Source organism: Capra hircus, chromosome 19, assembly GCF_001704415.2.
Source record: "Capra hircus breed San Clemente chromosome 19, ASM170441v1, whole genome shotgun sequence".
Taxonomy (NCBI): Eukaryota; Metazoa; Chordata; class Mammalia; order Artiodactyla; family Bovidae; genus Capra; species Capra hircus.
In genome coordinates this window covers 14,766,387-14,783,435 of record NC_030826.1, presented here as the reverse complement: position 1 = coordinate 14,783,435, position 17,049 = coordinate 14,766,387, and the positions used below count along the sequence as shown (strand labels likewise).

The 17,049-nt window shown below is 39.2% G+C and overlaps 1 protein-coding gene across 2 annotated transcripts in view; it reads right to left on the bottom strand.

Annotated features, from left to right (window-relative positions):
- CCT6B (chaperonin containing TCP1 subunit 6B) overlaps nucleotides 1-17,049 on the bottom strand; it is a 35,235-nt gene that overhangs the window by 8,466 nt on the left and 9,720 nt on the right. For both annotated transcript variants that reach the window (XM_005693210.3, XM_005693212.3), the window contains 6 exons: nucleotides 15,246-15,349; nucleotides 11,414-11,524; nucleotides 11,094-11,253; nucleotides 4,318-4,400; nucleotides 3,712-3,808; nucleotides 3,040-3,187 (listed from right to left, as the gene is read on the bottom strand). In XM_005693210.3, the coding sequence (XP_005693267.1) occupies nucleotides 3,040-3,187; nucleotides 3,712-3,808; nucleotides 4,318-4,400; nucleotides 11,094-11,253; nucleotides 11,414-11,524; nucleotides 15,246-15,349 (703 nt within the window). The remainder of the gene's footprint in view (nucleotides 1-3,039; nucleotides 3,188-3,711; nucleotides 3,809-4,317; nucleotides 4,401-11,093; nucleotides 11,254-11,413; nucleotides 11,525-15,245; nucleotides 15,350-17,049) is intronic.

Genomic DNA, 17,049 nt, shown 5'->3' with positions numbered 1-17,049 from the left:
AACTCATGTCCATCGAGCGTATGTCCATACAAAGACTTGTACACAAATGTTCATAACAACTTTATTTGCTATAGCCAAGAACTGTAAACAACCAAATGTTCATCAATAGGTGAATTTGATGAAATAAACTATAGTATATTAATAAAATGGAATACTATCTAGCAATAAAATGAATGAACCCTGATCAATATAATAACATTAATTAATTTACAATAATTATGTTGAGTAAAAGAAGCCAAGCAAAAGAAAAGAATACATAGTGTATTATTCCACTCATACAAGATTCTAAAAAATGCAAACTAATCTATAGCAACAGAAAGCTGACTTCCTGTTGCGCCCAGGAGGCTGCCTACGGGCAGGGTGACACAGGCAGAGGAGGAAGGAAGGATTACCAAGGGGCAATGAGGTAACTTTTCAGGGTGATAAATATATTCATTATCTTGACTGAGGGGACTGTTTCATGGCTGTATATATACTTTAAACATGTGTAGTTCATAATATGTCAATTACCTATATAAATTATTTCTTAAAAAACTAAGAGGTTGAAATGATTTTTTTTAATAGTCCATTTTTCTTTGTATTCTAAAGCCTAAGAACCAGGTTGAACTACCAAAGCCTTCATGCTGAATCATATGTTTATCTTCTTTAAAAAATACTACTAGCTTTCATCAAAAGTGACTATAAGAAGCAGGCTCTCATACCAACTCCCATATTTTTTCAATTTAGGAACTGCTGTGATTTCTCCTTTTCAATAATGAAAACTATGTAGCTGATTGTATCTCTATGTCCTGGCAGATTAAATATTACAGTGACTATTATGTTTGCTATATCCATATTCTATTTTCCTAGGTTCTAATTTTCCATCTCAGCTTCTGTTCTACCATTATTTCACATTTATGCTTTTGCTTATCAGACAAATCTGATATATTGTTTATAGAGTTACTCTATTTTTTTTGAGATACAATTCACATACCGTAAAATTCAGCCTTTTACACTGGTGCAGTGGTTAAGACTCTACACTTCCGCCACAGGGGGCGTGGGCCCGATCCCTGGTTAGGGAATCCCAGATTCCGTGCTATGCAGCCAAAACAAAAGTGCACTTCCCAGTAGTTTCCAGTATATTCACATGACTCTGTAACCATCACCATCCTAATCCCAAAATACTTTCCTAAAAGTACCCTGTACCCACTAGCAATCATCCCCTATTTCCTCTTCCCCCAGCCCCTGACAATCACAACTACTAATCTACTTTTTATGGCCTTGCCTTTTCTGGAATCATATAACACACAGACTTTCGTGCCTAGATTCTTTTACCTTATAGAATGTTTTCAAGATCACCAATATTGTAGCATATATCAGTATTTATTCCTTTATAATACTCCATTGTATAGACATACCACATTTTATTTATCTATTCATCAGCTAATGGATATTTGGATTGTTTCCACTGGCTGGCTACTATGAACATTCATGTGTATTTTTGGTGTGCACATACATTTTTACCTTACTTGTATGCACACCTAAGAGCTGATGTGCTGGTCATAGAGTAACTATATTTAATCTTTGAGAAACTGCCTGTTTTTCAACAGTTTCCACCAGCAATGTATAAGGGTTCCAATTTCTCCACATTTTCATCATTATTGTCCAGGTTTTTGATTACTGCCATCTTAGTCACCATGAAACAGTATCTCTTGGTGGTCTTGATTTTCATTTCCCTAATGAATAATGATGTTGAGCATTTTTTCATGATGTGTTTCCTATTCTCACTTACATAGTATGTTATTGAATTATCTAACCCTAACTCCTTTTAGAAGGAAGCTGGTAATAAATTATCAATAAATATTCTTTCCTAATCTTCCTTAAAATTATACTGCAATGAGGAAATGGAATGGGTCCTAAGCTGTAAAAGCATTTTCATGATTTTAAAAATAAATTTCTAAAAATAAAAAATGATACTACAATTTTAAATCAGTTTTTTCATTTAATAAATAGAAGTTAATTAAAAAGGCAGCATACTATTAAGAATATTTCAGTACATCCCTGGTGGTCCAGTGGGTAAGAATCTGCCTGCCAATGCAGCGGACATGGATTCCAACCCTGGCCGGGAAAGATTCCACAAGCTTCGAAGCAACTAAACCCATACACCACTGAGTCCATGCTCTAGAGCCCGTGAGCCGCAACTGCTGAGCCACAACTACTGCAGCCTGCAAGCTCTAGGGTCCATGTGCCACAACGACTGAACCTGTGCACCTACAGCCTGTGTTCCACAACAGGAGAGGCCAACACAATGAGGAGCCCCGTGCACCACAGTGTACCACCCCTGCTTGCTACAACTAGACAAAGACCCAGCACAGTCAAAAAAAATCTTTTTAATTAAATGAACTATAGAAAAAGCTATCCCGAAGGAGAAAACTTCACTATAAACAGTCTGAAGTGAAATAAGAGAATTCAAAAGCAGACACATTACTTTGCCAACTAAGGTCTGTCTAGTGAAGGCTATGGTTTTTCCAGTAGTCATGTATGGATGTGAGAGTTGGACTGTGAAGAAAGCTGAGCGCCAAAGAACTGATGCTTTTGAACTGTGGTGTTGGAGAAGACTCTTGAGAGTCCCTTGGACTGCAAAGAGATCCAACCAGTCCATTCTAAAGGAGATTAGTCCTGGGTGTTCTTTGGAAGGAATGATGCTAAAGCTGAAACTCCAATACTTTGGCCTCCTCATGCAAAGAGCTGACTCATTGGAAAAGACTGACGCTGGGAGGGATTGGGGGCAGGAGGAGAAGGGGACGACAGAGGATGAGATGGCTGGATGGCATCACCGACTCGATAGACGTGAGTTTGAATGAACTCCGGGAGTTGGTGATGGACAGGGAGGCCTGGCGTGCTGTGATTCATGGGGTTGCAAAGAGTCAGACTCGACTGAGTGACTGAACTGAACTGAACTGAATCATTCATATCGTTTAAAATACTATGCATCCCATAATAGATTATTACTACTTTAAAAATATGTGAGGTTCGTATCTATCACAAAAAAGAGCTTACCATCTTCAATGGCATTTTTGATGGCACGAAGTCCATCCCTTACAGCATCCTTGATTTGTGTGAGAGTATGCTTATTTGGTCCCTTAACCAACAAGGTGACAGAGCGAGGGTTAATGCAGTCCTCAATAAAAGTGTACTTTTCCTCACCCTAAAAGGTAATACAAGGAGATATAACTTTAATACGTAAAGCCATTATGAAATCAAGACCTAGCTGATACTATCAGAATCCAAACTTTGTATGAATTTTTCTTATCAAGTATAACTAAATGTGGGCTTCCCTGATGGCTCAGCAGGTAAAGAATCTGCCTGCAATGCAAGAGTCGCAGGAAGCATGGGTCCAATCCCTGGGTTGGGAAGATCCCCTGGAGGAAGGCATGGCAACCCACTCCAGTATTCCTGGAGAATCCCATGGACATTGGAGCCTGGCAGGCTGAGGTCCACAGGGTCACAAAGAGTCGGACACAACTGAAGCAACTGAGCACATCACATAGCATTAACCAAATATGTGTTAAAGCAGTTAAGTTATATCTGAACTATTAAGAAACATTTAGAAAGATAAACTGTAAAATCTATCCTGTGGATTCTCATAAAATAAAATGTGAATTTAAAAGTTTAGTTTTTTTTTTTAAGTTTCCTGTTCACATTATAACCACTGCCCACAGAAATACTCACTAATGTATACTCATATACAAGACCAGCATGTCCCAAGCAATCTATACTGAGGTCTTCAACAGAATTCACAGCCACTCCACCACAAGCAAGAGAGAGTCTGAAATTACATATATAACACCATAGCTTTGGTTATGAAAAATATACAGACTAATTTGTTAAAGCTGAAAAAGATAATCTAACACAGAAGACTGCATTGTCATTATATTGTATTATTTTCAAATCTGTTTTAAGAAAATGAAAACCTTCTGAGGCTCACATGAGAAAAAGTTGAGATGTATTAACAATCTTGATTTTGAACACTTCCATTATTTACTGAAATTATGAACAAAATTTGAAATGTGTATGATACTATTTGATGCTTGGATGGCATCACTGACTCCATGGACATGAGTTTGGGTAAACTCCAGGAGTTGGTGATGGACAGGGAGGCCTGGCATGCTGCAGTCCATGGGGTCAAAAAGAGTCAGACACGACTGAGCAACTGAACTGAAGTGAATGTTACTTTTTGTTCAACAACACTGACATAAAAGCTAAAAGGAATACACACGGATAATTTCAATTTAATCTATAAAAAAACTTAAGATACATAATTATCAGCAAGCTTACCTTTCCATGTTTCTTCTTTTTGCTCTACGAAGAGCTAAAATGCCATGTTTTGCAAGAGCATCTAAGGAAAATGGATCAATTCCCTATAATCAAATTAGCATAAAAGTTATAAGCATGTTTTAAGCCAATAGTTCTCAAACTTTTTGGTCTCAACACTGCTTCACAATCTTAAAAATTACTAAGAACCCAAAGAGCTTTCGTTTATGTGATCTGTATCTATAATACTTATCATATTATAAGTTAAAATTATAATATGGGAAAAAAGAGGGAAAAAAGATAGTGGAGTAGAAGGACGTGCACTCATCTCCTCCTGCGAGAACTCCAAAATTACAACTCGCTGCTGAACAACCATCAACAGGAGAATGTGGGATCCCCCCAAAAGAAGATACCCCACGCCCAAGGGCAAAGGCGAAGCCCCAGCAAGATGATAGGAGGGGCAAAATCACATTTAGAATCAAACACCATACCCACCAGAGATGCTCTGAGGGCTCAAATAAAACCTCTGTGCACACCAGGAGACCCCACAGAGACTGAGCCTGCCTCTGAGTGTTTGAGTGTCTCCTGCAGGGGTACAGGGCAGCCGTGGCCTGCCGCAGGGGCAGGGGCTCTGGGTGCAGCAGACCTGGGTATGGCATAAACACTCTTGAAAGAGATCACCATTAACCCCACCATAGAGCTGGCAGAACTTACACAGGACTGGGGATAAAGACTCTAGGAGGGCACAAACAAAACCTTGTGTGCACCAGAACCCAGGAGAAAGGAGCAATGACCCCACAAGAGACTGACTGAGACTTGCCCGGAGTGTCCAGGAGTCACCAGCAGAGGGATGGGTGGTCTACTGCAGGGTCGGGGTCGGGGAGTGCAGCAAAGCCTCCACCAGATCTTTTGAAGGAGATTTACCTTCATTACCATTATCTTTATTACCTCCACCATACTTTGGCCTCAGGGAGGGAACATAGCCCAGCCCATCAACAGATATTGAATTAAAGATTTACCAAGAATGGCCCTGCCCATCAGAATAAGACCCAGTTTCCCCTTCAGTCAGTCTCTCCCATCAGGAATCTTCCATCCTTCTCCATCACAGGGCAGAATGAAAACCACAATCACAGAAAACTGACCAAACTGATCACATGGACCACAGCCTTGTCTAACTCAATGAACTATGAGCCATGCCATATAGGGCCACCCAAGACGGATGGGTCATAGTGGAGAGTTCTGACAAAACGTGGTCTACTGGAGAAGGGAATGGCAAACCATTTCAGTATTCTTGCCATGACAACTGCATGAACAGTATGAAAAGCCAAAAAGATAAGACACTGAAAGATGAACTCCCCGGGTCGGTAGGAGTCCAATAGGCTACTGGAGATCAGTGGAGAAATAACTCGAGAAAGAATGAATTGACGGAGCCAAAGCAAAAACACCACCCAGCTGTGGATGTGACTTGGGATGGAAGTAAAGTCCGATACTGTAAAGAGCAGTGTTGCATAGGAACCTGGAATGTTAGGTCCATGAATCAAGGTAAATTAGAAGTAGTCAAACAGGAGATGGCAAGAGAGAACATTGACTTTATAGGAATCAGTGAACTAAAATGGACTGAAATGAGTGAATGTAACTCAGATGACCATGATATCTACTACCGTGGGCAAGAATCCCATATAAGAAATGGAGTAGCCCTCATAGTTAACAGAAGAGTCCAAAATGCAGTACTTGGATGCAATCTCAAAAACAACAGGATGATCTCTGTTCATTTCCGAGGCAAACCATTCAATATCACAGTAATCCAAGTCTATGCCCCGAACAGTAATGCTGAAGAAGCTAAAGTTGAATGTTCTGTGGAGACCTACAAGATCTTCTAGAACTAACACCCAAAAAAGATGTCCTTTTCATTATAGGGGACTGGAATGCAAAAGTAGGAAGTCAAGAAACACCTGGACTAACAGGCAAATTTGCCCTTGGAGTACAAACTGAAGCAGGGCAAAGGCTGACAGGGCTTTGCCAAGAGAACACACTGGTCATAGCAAACACCCTCTTCCAACAACACAAGAGAAGACTCTACACATGGACATCACCAGAAGGTCAATAGCAAAATCAGATTGATCATATTCTTTGCAGCCAAAGATGGAGAAGCTCTGTACAGTCAGCAAAACAAGACCAGGAGTTGACTGTGGCTCAGATCATGTCCTTATTGCCACATTCAGACTTAAATTGAAGAAAGTGGGGAAAACCACTAGAACATTCAGGTATGGCCTAAATCAAATCCCTTACAATTATACAGTGGAAGTGACAGACAGATTCAAGGAATTAGATCTGATAGACAGAGTGCCTGATGAACTATGGACAGAGGTTCATGACATTGTACAAGGAGGCAGTGATCAAGACCATCCCCAAGGAGAACATGCAAAAAGGCAAAATGGTTGTCTGAGGAGGACTTACAAATAGCTGAAAAAAGAAGAGAAGTGAAAAGCAAAGGAGAAAAGGAAAGATATACCCATTTGAATGCAGAGTTCCAAGGAATAGCAAGGAGAGATAAGAAAGCCTTCCTCAATGATCAATACAAAGAAACAGAGGAAAACAATAGAATGGGAAAGACTAGAGATCTCTTCAAGAAAATTAGAGATACCAAGGGGACATTTCACCCAAAGATGGACACAATAAAGAACAGAAATGATATGGACCTAACAGAAGCAGAAGATATTAAGAAGAGATGGCAAGAATACACAGAAGAACTGTACAAAAAAGATCTTCATGACCCAGATAACCATGATGGTGTGATCACTCACCTAGAACCAGACATCCTGGAATGCAAAGTCAACTGGGCCTTAGGAAGCATCACTACAAACAAAGCTAGTGGAGGGGATGGAATTCCACTTGAGTTATTTCAAATCCAAAAAGATGATGCTGTGAAAGTGCTGCATTCAATATGCCAGCAAATCTGGAAAACTCAGCAGTGGCCACAGGACTGGAAAAGGTCAGTTTTCATTCCAATCCCAAAGAAAGGCAATGCCAAAGAATGTTCAAACTACCACACAGTTGCACTCATCTCACACGCTAGCAAAGTAATGTGCAAAATTCTCCAAGCCAGGATTCAGCAGTACGTGAACCATGAACTTCCAGATGTTCAAGCTGGATTTAGAAAAGGCAGAGGAACCAGAGATCCAATTGCCAACATCCGCTGGATCATCAAAACAGCAAGAGAGCTCCAGAAAAACATCTACTTCTGCTTTATTGACTACGCCAAAGCCTTTGTGTGGATCACAACAAACTGGAAAATTCTTCAAGAGATGGGAATACCAGACCACCTGACCTGCCTCCTAAGAAATATGTATGCAGGTCAGGAAGCAACAGTTAGAACTGGACATGAACAACAGACTGGTTCCAAATCGGGAACGGAGTATGTCAAGGTTGTATATTGTTATCCTGCTTATTTAACTTATACGCAGAGTACATCATGCGAAATGCCAGGCTGGATGAAGCACAAGCTGCAGTCAAGGCTGCCGGGAGGAATATCAATAACCTCAGATATGCAGATGACACCACCCTTATGGCAGAGGGTAATGAAGAACTAAAGAGTCTCTTGATGAAAGTTAAAGAAGAGAGTGAAAAAGTAGGCTTAAAATTCAACATTCATAAAACTAAGATCATGACATCTGGTCCCATCACGTCATGGCAAATAGATGGGGAAACAATGGTAACAGTGACAGACTTTATTTTGGGGGGCTCCAAAATCACGGCAGATGGTGACTGCAGCCATGAAATTAAAAGACACTGCTCCTTGGAAGAAAAGCTATGACCAACCTAGACAGCATATCAAAAAGCAGAGAGATCACCTTGCCGACTAAGTTCCCTAGTCAAGGCTATGATTTTTCCAGTAGTCAAGTATGGATGTGAGAGTTGGACTGTAAAGAAAGCTGAGCACTGAAGACTTGATGCCTTCGAACTGTGGCGTTGGAGAAGTCTCTTGAGAGTCCCTTGGACTGCAAGGAGATCCAACCAGTCAATCCTAAAGGAGATCAGTCCTGAATATTCATTGGAAATACTGATGCTAAAGCTGAAACTCCAATATTTTGGCCACCTGATGGGAAGAACTGACTCATTGGAAAAGACCCTGATGCTGGGAAAGATTGAAGGTGGGAGGGAAAGGGGACGACAGGATGAGATGGTTGGATGGCATCACTTACTCGATGGACATGAGGTTGAGTAAGCTTCAGGAGTTGGTGATGTACAGAAAGCCTATGTTGCTATAGTCCATGGGGTTGCAAACAGTCGGACACAACCGAGCAACTGAATTTCACTGACTAAAGTTTAAATGGACATTTTTGCAATATTTATTAATCCCTTTAAAATAAAATCATTCAGTTCAGGTCAGTCACTAGAAGCCTCTCAAGAGTCTTCTCTAGCACCAGAGTTCAAAGGCATCAATTTTCGGAGCTCAGCCTTCTTCATGGTCCAACTCTCACACCCATACATGACTACTGGAAAAACTATAGCTTTGACTACATGGACCTTTGTTAGCAAAGTGATGTCTCTACTTTTCAAGATGCTTTCTAGGTTGGTCAGAGCTTTCCTTTCAAGGAGCAAGCATCTTTTAACTTCATGGCTGCAGTCAGCATCCACAGTGATTCTGGAGTCCAAGAAAATAAAATCTGTCACTGCTTCCATTGTTTCTCCATCTATTTGCCATGAAGTGATGGAACTGGATGTCATGATCTTAGTTTTTTGAATGTTGAGTTTAAGCCAGCTTTTTCTCTCCTCTTTCACCCTCGTCAAGAGGGTCCTCTTCACTTTCTGCCATTAAAGAGATATCATCTGCATATCTGAAGTTGTTGATATTTCTCCTGGAAATCTTGATTCCAGTTGGTGAGTCATCCAGCCTGGCATTTTGCATGATGTACTCTGCATGTAAGTTAAATAAACAGGGTGATATACATAGCCGTGTCATACTCCCCAAATTTGAACCAGTCTGTTGTTCCATGTAAGGTTCTAACTGTCACATACAGGTTTCTAAGGAGACAGGTAAGGTGGTCTGGTGTTCCCATCTCTTTAAGAATTTTCATGGTTATACAACATCAAAAATATCACATTTGCTAATATCATCACTAATATTATCAGAAGAGTCTTTCAAGTATTGGAAAACTGTCAAGCTCAAAGTGACAGGTACAAGTTTTCCAAAATTCTAACTTTTGTTTGAAAGCTCAAATGTTATTATTGCCAATACATACTGTCTATTGTTTCCTTGAAGTGGCAAGACTGTTTCAGTCATTTTTGAGAAAAACCTACCAAATACCCATGTCTAAACAACCATCCTGTCAGTCATTCTTTCAAGTAAAAATGGCATTCCATGAAAAAAGTGGCTATGTTAGTTTGCAACTCAATTACACAAGAGCTTCAAGACCCTTATTTTGATATGTAGCAGAAGTATTTTGTCCATCTTTCAAATTTTGTGACACAGAATTATAAAAGGATACATCCACTTCTGGGTATATTTCCAGAAAACACTAATTCAAAAAAATACATGCACCCAATGTTCACAGCAGCACTATTTACAATAGCCAAGACATGGTGGCAACCCAAATGCCCATCAACAGATGAATGGATAAAATTGCGATATATATATGCAATGAAATATTACTGAGCCATAAAAAAGAATGAAATACTGCCATCTGTAGCAACATGAATGGACTGAAAGAATATTACGTTCAGTGAAATAAGTTAGAGAAAGACAAACACTATATGATATCACTTATATGTGGAACCTAAAAAGTAACACAAATCAATGTATGTGCAAAACAGAAACAGATTCACAGATGTAGAAAAGAAACCTGTAGTTACCAAAGGGAAAAGGGAAAGCGAGGAGAACCAAATCAGGGTATGGGATGGACACATACAAGCTACTATACATAAAACAGATAAGGGCTTCCCCAGTGAGTCAGCAGTAAAGAATCTGCCTGCCAATGCAGGAGACATGAGTTCGATCTCTGATCCAGGAAGATCCCATATGCCATGGGCTAACTCCCATATGCCACAGAGCATCTAAGCCTGTGTGCCACAACTACTGAGCCTGCGCTCTAGAGCCCATGCTCCACAACAAGAGAAGCCACCAGTGAGAAACCTGTGCACTGCAACTAAAAAAAAATGCCCAACGAAGACCCAGCACAGCCAAACATAAAAATAATTCTTTTAAGTTTTTAAAAAATAGATAAGCCTTCTATCTTTTATATCTTTTATCTTTTACATATATCAACAAGGATATACTGTATAGCACAGGGATGTACCTATTATCTTATAATAAACTATAATGGAGTATAATCCACAAAAATCAGGCGGGTACTTTACCATCTGAGCTATCAGGGAAGCCCATTATGCCGTACACCTGAAATTAACACAATGTTGTAAACCAACTATACTTCAATTAAAAAATAAGAAGGTGCAATTTCAAGGATCAAAATTTGATAAAATTTTTAAGTTTTCCCATTTCATCAAAACAATCTTAAATGAAACTGCCCTTTTTGTATGTGGGTAATGTGGCAATAAAGAATATGATGACTAGTACAGTTTGGTGCTACTGCTATGATTTGTTCAAAAGTGCCAGCGGTTTTACCTATCACTGCTTTGCATCATCATTGCAGACATCAACACAATGTAAAAGGCATTATTATTACTATTATGAAAATAGTTTTGACCTCACAGATATGCCCTAACATGGGGCCCACAAACCACACTTGGAAAAACACTGAGGAATATTTACAAACAGTTAAAAATCTAAACTTTTTTCTCACCTTTTGATTAATGACAACAAATCCTTTATTAGACTGAGCACAGACTTTGTCTTTCAAGTCTATTATTTTTTGTACTCTGTCTTCAATAAATTTTCTTTCTGCTTTTACCAATTTTTCTTTCTCTTCTGCAGTTTTATAAAAGAAACCAGAGCTCACCTCACTAGAAGATTAATAAAGACAAGCTAGTAAAAGTAAGGCAGGGAAAAACAGGAAGGTAGAAAGGGTTTATAGTAAACATTTGGTAGGTAAAAATGGGGGTTAAAAAACAGTTTTAGAAAAAAAAATTTTCAAAGAATACAAAGAGTAACTGGGACACTTACGTTTTTTCATATTCTAGTGATACATTACAGGTAAGGATAAATGCATCATCTACTCGTTTCTTCATATCTGGATGACGGGCACCATGATCCAGAACTAACCCTTTGATCAACCTAGTAAAAATATGCACTGTTTCTTATTTTGAATATACACTCTAAATCTAGTATGAAATTAAAATTATACTCTTAAAATGGTAACAGAACTGCCATAGCAATTGTTACACACTATTGCCTTATACCAGCTTTAAACCCAACACATAATTAATAAAATTAGAAAAGAGAACCTAGTTTAACACAGTGTGACTGTGAAGTGACAATGAAAAGTCAATCCAGAATTATTCTTTAAATTATGTGTCTCAAACATGTGACACAGCTGATCAAGTAATGAAAGGGAGACACACAATGAGTTTCTAAGGAATATTTGTTCAAACTAATTATATGGAAAAACTAAAAACTGTTAACCTAAATGTCCAACAATAGGACATTGTTCAGCAGACAATGACTTGACTATGGGCTAGTCATGAAAACCATGTAATAACATGAAAAAAATATTTACAGGGGTAGCTATATTTATAAGCAGAGAATGACAAATTACCTATAAAGTATGATTATCACTATTAATAAGCACCTTGGCATTGAAAAGGAAAAACAGAAGAAAACTAAGAGTAGGATTATGCTTGGGTGGTAGGAACAGAGATAATTGATGGGGGGCGGGGGGGAGCGGGGGGCTTTTTTCCTGTTTTCCAAATGACCTTTCAAGAGCAAATATTTCTGTAACTTTCAAAAATTCATTTACACCCAACTAGGAAATGCATTTCTACTTATGAATCTTTTATAACCAATATTTGTTATTCATTAATGTAAAGAAGTGATTTTTTAAATAGCTGAACATAATTATAGGGAAGTTTACAAAATTTTCCTCTAACTGGATTACTCCAACTCCTAACTGAATGTGAAGACATTTTATTTAGGAAGAGAGAAAGAAACTACATGTTCAGTATTCTTCACTCTTCAAGTCTCCTTCACTCTTCTACTGCCTCTCACCCTCAGCAAATGACTTTTCTTGGGAAAATAAACACTCTGTCCCATCACGACCTCTACCAGCACTTGAACCTCAAGCTCCTAGGAACAGAAATTAAATGCCCATGCTCCCTCCTCCCTAAGGTCGACTCCCTGACCTGTGGACTGAATTCCATTTCCCCTCTTGGCTCCTGCAACTGTCCCCTCTTCCCCTGCATCAACTGTTCCTGCCTCCACGAGCATCCTCATCAGGGTACACACTTGCCATAGTAATTCTCATCTTTAAAACAAAAAATTATTCCCCTTCGACCCCATTCCCATGTTCCATTCAAGCTACTGCCCCACTTCTCTGCTCCCCGTTAGAGCTAACTCCTCTGAGTTGTCGGTGTTTGCATCCTCACTTCTCTCCTAACCATTCTCTCTTGAGCCCACATCAATCTGACTCTCACACTCACCCCTTAAACATTCTCCAAATCTAATGGCCAATTAGTTCGCAACTTGCTCAAGCTGTCAACAGCAGGTTACTCTCACCTTCTTGAAACCCTTAATCCTCTCAGCTCCTGGAACACTGCTCTTTCCTGGCTTTCCGCCTTTCTCACTGACCACCCTTTTTCAGTCTCCTTGTTCAGTCCTCCTCATCTTCTCAGTTTCTAACACTGCAGTTTTCAGGGCTCAACCTTTAAACTTCCTCTTTTCTCTACCTTTATCACTTTCCAGATGGTCTAATTAACTCTCAGAGCTTTCAGTCATCCATACACCAATGACTGCCAAATATATATTTCCGGTCCAGACCTCTAACCTGAATTCCTGACACCTCCCCCCAAATCCCTATTCAGCATCTCCACATTGACATCTAATAGGCACCTAACACATAACAGTCCCCAAACCAAGCTCTTGATTATTGCCTCACACCTGCTCCTTCCCAAGAAATGGCATCTCTGCTTTTCCAGCTGCTCATTCAAAACCCAAGAGACACCCTTGAATCCTCTGCTTCTGTCACATTCTATGTGGAACCATCAACAAATCCTGGGGCTCCCTCTTCCTAAGTGCACCCTGATGCAAACCTTTCTCCATCTCTCACCTGTATCACAACAGGTTCCTAACAGATCTCCTGCCTCTGCCTTTGCACCACACTCCCTGCTCCACAGTGTCCTTGCCACAGAACCACCACTGAGATTCTTCTGAAATACAAACCAAGAACTTCTTGCCCTCAGCAATAGTAATTTGGACCAACTTTACTACCAAAAACAACTAAAAATGCTGGATTAAAAACAACAACCACCCTTAAAAACACTGGAGAGCCACAAAACATACAGAGCCACAAAAGTTTTCTTTCCAAAACAGAAAACAAAATAGAAACTCCGGAGGGTAACTAGAAAACTGCAGGTACTCACCCTAAAGCCATCTCACAATTCAAGCATATCTGAACTTTGATCTTATAATGAGAGGGGGAAAGAATTAAAAGCTCAAGGATTACCCAAAGTAGAGAGTATTGTAGAAGACTCTTTTCACATTAAGTGAACTTAAAAGTCTACATACTCAGGGTATAAACCAGCAGCCCTCATGTGAACTTGTAGTTAGAATTCGCAACAACTGGATATTCAATAAAAACCTCAAGCTGTGGCTTTAGTTTAAAGCAGTCTCTGGGCTTCTTGCAGCAGCAAACTCAAATCCTCTTTGTACAAAGGCAGCTTCAGCCTAGGTCTCTTATTTCTACAAATACTTTTTTCAGCACAATCAATGGCACACATTGGAAACAAAGCACAATGAGTGAGGACCAACAAAATACAGTAAACAACAGGAATAGAAAAGACAAAACTTTAAACATTGTAATATTAAACATGAACTCTGTTTAAAGAAGTGAAAAGTAAGTTTGAAAAGATCTGCATGGAACAGGAAACCATACAAAATGAAAAGGCAGATTAAAGGACAAACCAAACAGAACTTCTATAAATACGTAAAGACACCCACACATATATTGAAAATAAAGTATTTACAGATAAAATACAACATCTGAATTGGCTTCAAAATAATCCAAATTTGGGACAAAATAAAGGAAAGAGAAGTATAGAAAGAAAGAGAAGGGTGCATATAAGGTAAAAATAAGACAAACCATATGTTGAAAATTGATAAAGATGAGTGACAGATATGTGGGAGTTCATTCACTATTCTACTCTATTTTTCTATGTGTTTAGACTATTCCAGAATAGAATATTTAAAATAAGTTAAGTCCAAAATCAACAAGGTGCTATTCACTCTGAGTACATACTACATACATACTTGGACAATGTTGACCATCTTACCTCTCTGACCTCATCTTCTCCTTTTTTTCTCTTCCTATGACCCAGGCACGCTAGAACACCTCAAAACACACCTACCTTGGGACATTTTCCACTGTTATCCCCTCTGCTTAGAGCACTCTTTTTCCAGATATTCACACGGCTATCACCCTAATTTCTTCAAAGACTGCTTTAGATATTTAGTTTACTTTCTCATCACAATGTTCTTCCTTGACTATCCTAAAATCACACACATGCTCACACACACAACTGCTCTAGCCTCTTTACAGCACTTATTAGCATAATGTGCTCACTATCTCTTTCAATTGGAAATGTAAGCTTCTTAAAGAAACTGGTTTACTCTTCATTCCTAGCACCTAAAACAAGTGAATGGTTGCTGGTTAAGTATCCAATTAATATATTCTAAGCAAATGGAAAGATGTTGAATAAAAGTAACTAATGAAATTAATGACAGAATATCTGCAGATAATCAAGTATTCTAGACTCTATGCACTGTCAAAGTTTATGTCACTTACTTTGTATCTGTTTCCGATTTATACTTCATCTCCATGATTTCTACCATGAAGAGATCAATAGGATAATTCGGTCTCCTAATTGCCAAAACAGAATCCACAACAGCCTGAAAGAGAAATGAATTACAACAGTAAACTATTTGGTCTACTGAAAGAAACCACTGGCCCTAGTAATTGATCACTAGACTAAGCAGATAAAATGCTTCAGGCTCCAAAACACAGGGCAAGTCAAAAAAATACCACTTTCTCAGGGACACTTGGAGAAGGCGATGGCACCCTACTCCAGTACTCTTGCCTGGAAAATCCCATGGATGGAGGAGCCGGACACAACTGAGCGACTTCATTTTCACTTCTCACTTTCATGCATTGGAGAAGGAAATGGCAACCCACTCCAGTGTTTTTGCCTGGAGAATCCCAGGGATGGGGGAGACTGGTGGGCTGCCGTCTATGGGGTCGCACAGAGTCAGACACGCCTGAAGCGACTTAGCAGCAGCAGCAGGGACTCTAATGATAACCAATGCCAATGGATATTTTAGAGCCTACATGAACTTCAGAGATTATCAGGTCCAAACCCTTTAAGAATTATGGTCTTAAAACAAAGTCTAACAGGTAGTAGTGGAGTCAGGACTAGAAATCAGAGGTGTCTTTAACTGCCAAGCCTTCTATACCAACACTACTCAGACTTTTCCACCAAAGGACACCTTAGTGGAAAAGAAGGAAATGTAATCTAAGGAAAGAGGTCAAATTTGCTCACTCTAACAACATGAAATTTTTAAGTCTTCTCTTTTACCATGAAATTTTTCCCTGTCATGCCACAATATATACATTTGTTTTTTGTTTTTAATTTTTACTGGAGTATAGTTGATTTACAGCATTGTTTTGCACATTTGTTTTAATGTGAAAATAATGCTTTTTCTCAAAATTGTAAAGTAAAATTGACACTCCAGAAAGATATGTCTCATTTATTCTGCCAAATATCCCCAGGGGTATGAAATTTGAGAAGCACAACACAACACAGCCTATAGCTTAACTCAGGAAGTAATATGAAAATAACTGACTAAAGAAATTAAGTGCAATAGTATAACCATCCTAAAATATAAATAAAGGGGAAAAAATCTGTATTTTCGAAAAGTTTACTGAGGGAATATGATTTAGGGGTTTGATGCCTAATGAGGAATAATGATAAAGCACTGGAAGGTGAGAGTATACAGTGTTTTTATAGCTCCAAAAGAGAATGGGGGCCCTAATTAGATAGCTGGAGGATGCTGGGCCAAGTGATATATGTAATCTATCAGCAGAAAATATAGCAGTCTTTATATAGACTCTGCTTAGCAAGAAAATGCCTTAATTTCTTAGTTTGATTTCCCCAGTCAGTTTTCTTATTGGTAAGCAACAGTGAGGGAACACAGCCCTGCCCATCAAAAGAAAACTGGATTAAAGATTTACTGAGCACAGCCCCGCCCATAAGAACAAGCCCCAGTTTCCCCCTCTGTAGGTCTGTTCCACCAGAAAGCTTCCATAAGCCTCTTACCCTTCTCCATCAGAGGGCAGACAGAATGAAAACCACAATCACAGAAAACTAACCAAACTGATCACATGGACAACAGCCTTGTCTAACTCAATGAAGTATGAGCCATACCATATAGGGCCAACCAAGACGGATGGGTCATAGTGGAGAGTTCTGACAAAACATGGTCCACTGGAGAAGGGAATGGCAAATCACTTCAGTATTCTTGCCTTGAGAACCCCATGAACAGTATGAAAAAGCAAAAAGGTATGACACTGAAAGATGAACTCCCCAGGTAGA